Source organism: Myotis brandtii, unplaced genomic scaffold (assembly GCF_000412655.1).
Source record: "Myotis brandtii unplaced genomic scaffold, ASM41265v1 scaffold480, whole genome shotgun sequence".
Lineage (NCBI taxonomy): Eukaryota > Metazoa > Chordata > Mammalia > Chiroptera > Vespertilionidae > Myotis > Myotis brandtii.
In genome coordinates, this window is record NW_005368342.1 from 515,549 (window position 1) to 517,657 (window position 2,109).

At 41.0% G+C, this 2,109-nt stretch overlaps 1 protein-coding gene across 2 annotated transcripts in view; it reads left to right on the plus strand.

The window, feature by feature from the left end:
* VSIG4 (V-set and immunoglobulin domain containing 4) overlaps nucleotides 1-2,109 on the plus strand; it is a 34,679-nt gene that overhangs the window by 24,753 nt on the left and 7,817 nt on the right. For both annotated transcript variants that reach the window (XM_014547676.1, XM_005876171.2), the window contains exon 5: nucleotides 324-401. In XM_014547676.1, coding sequence (XP_014403162.1) covers nucleotides 324-401 — 78 coding nt within the window. The remainder of the gene's footprint in view (nucleotides 1-323; nucleotides 402-2,109) is intronic.

The following is a 2,109-nucleotide window of genomic DNA, read 5'->3' on the forward strand; positions in this document are numbered from 1 at the left end:
GTGAAAACTTTTGAAACAAAAAGAGGAGAGTTAGAATAATCCCATGGGAAAAGAGAAAACTAATCACTTCTATCCTGCTCCTAATCTCACTTGCTGTGGGACTTTGAATAAGTTGGCTTCCCTCTTTGGGCCTTCTTCCTACAACCAACAGTAATAAACTAAGGTAATTCACCTCATAGTACTAGTAGTAAATGATATGGCCATAAATTCTGGGAAGTTCAGCACTGATGTCCAGAGAAGGATCCCATACTTGGCAGTTGCTCTTCACATTAAAGCTCCTGGCCATAAGAAGGCCCTCTGATCCTAATGCCCTGTTGTCATAGTAATGCCCACAGTGAACTCATCCTGGGGTTGGACCACTGAAGTGCATCGCCACCTTGGGGAGACCAATGCTAGACCAGGTAAGAGCAATGTCACAACTTCTATCCTTCCATTTTGGCTTTAAATTTTGCAACTAACACTTTTCACAATATACATTATTCTATAGCATTCAACTCTGCAACCAATGCTTTGGTCCAGATAAGAAAACCCTAGAGATGAGGAAGGTAGGTGGGATGAAGGTAGGTGGGAGAGAGTTATATCCAGGGATGAGCAAAGTCAGATGGGGTTAAGGAAATTAGTAGATGTGTTCTTAGCTGATTCACTGTTAATATACTTTACAAACATTTTAAGCAAGAATAGAAGTGGGTCCATGACTTCAGCCAGCTCTCCTAGAGATGAACATTGAGCCAGGTAAGGGTAATGGCAGCTCTTCACCAGGGTTCACTAAGCAGCTTGCAACTGACTTCTGATTCCTCCAAAGCAGGGGTCCTCAAACTACGGCCCACGGGCCACATGCAAATACAAATATTGTATTTGTTCCGTTTAGTTTTTTTACTTCAAAATAAGATATGTGCAGTGTGCATAGGGATTTGTTCATAGTTTTTTTTAAAGCTGTAGTCTGGCCCTCCAACGGTCTGAGGGACAGTGAACTGGCCCCCTGTTTAAAAAGTTTGAGGACCCCTGCTCCAAAGTTTCAAGAATCCCTGAATCATGGTTTCAGAGATCCAAATCCCAATGAGAAGCTCTTTTGTGTTTCACCTGGAGCTTATAGTGAGCTCTTGTGCACTAGTATGACTTGATTGTTAAAATAATAAAATAATTTTATACTAGTTGATAATTTGTTGCTTCCCTTAATGCTGAGCTCCCCATTATCACCTGGGCTGCCCTACTCTATTTCTCAGAACTCTCCAGACCACCTCAGAATCCTTCAACAAAAATGTCAATGCCTAGTATTGCAGGGGACTTCTAAGACTCCAGTTCTATAATAAGCATCTGTTTTGATTGATTGGTGTTAAATAGTTTAATGACTATCACTCCTTATATCATCCTCTGGCTGCCTATAATTGATGGTGGACTTTTTAATGTTCCTGTATTTCTTCGATCCTGGTTGCAGAGCTTCTTGGATGTCTCTGGACATAGCCCAAACCTATTTGATTTGCCACCTTTGCATTGCCACCATTGGCTTGAAGGCTTTCATAACTTCATGCCTCTCCCAGGGCAGCATCCAAATGGAAAAAGGAGGTTAGAAGACACCTTTTAGAGAGTCAGTTTGGGAAAATGAGACAAAAACCGCGGGAAGAATACACATTCTCAGATGTCAGGTCTATTCCTTATATCCTTTATCAAATTTTTCATTGCTTAAATCTTTCCAAGGGGGAATCCTCCTTTTGTATGTATCAGTTTATAGCTTGGTATCTCTCAGCTCCAACAAGAGTTGTGAGGCAAACAAATACACAGTTTCTAAGACAGAATATTTAGGGGTCTTGTAAAAACAAAGTCAGTTTCAGCAGCAAATTCTAAGGACACTGAGATTCCTTTACCTATTCTTCTTAACCCTTTGATCATGCCCCTAAATTCAGAATATTGTAGCTGCAGTATATTAGACATCATCCAATCTTTTCATTGAAATTATGGGGAAATTAAAACCTAGTCAAGACACAGAACCTAGCGAGAGAACCTGGCTGAAGAACCTAGAGTCAGAACCTAGGGACAGGACCAAGATGGCGGCATAGGTAAACACCGCAGACTGCTGCCGCAAACAACCACTTCAAAAATACAACTAAAAGA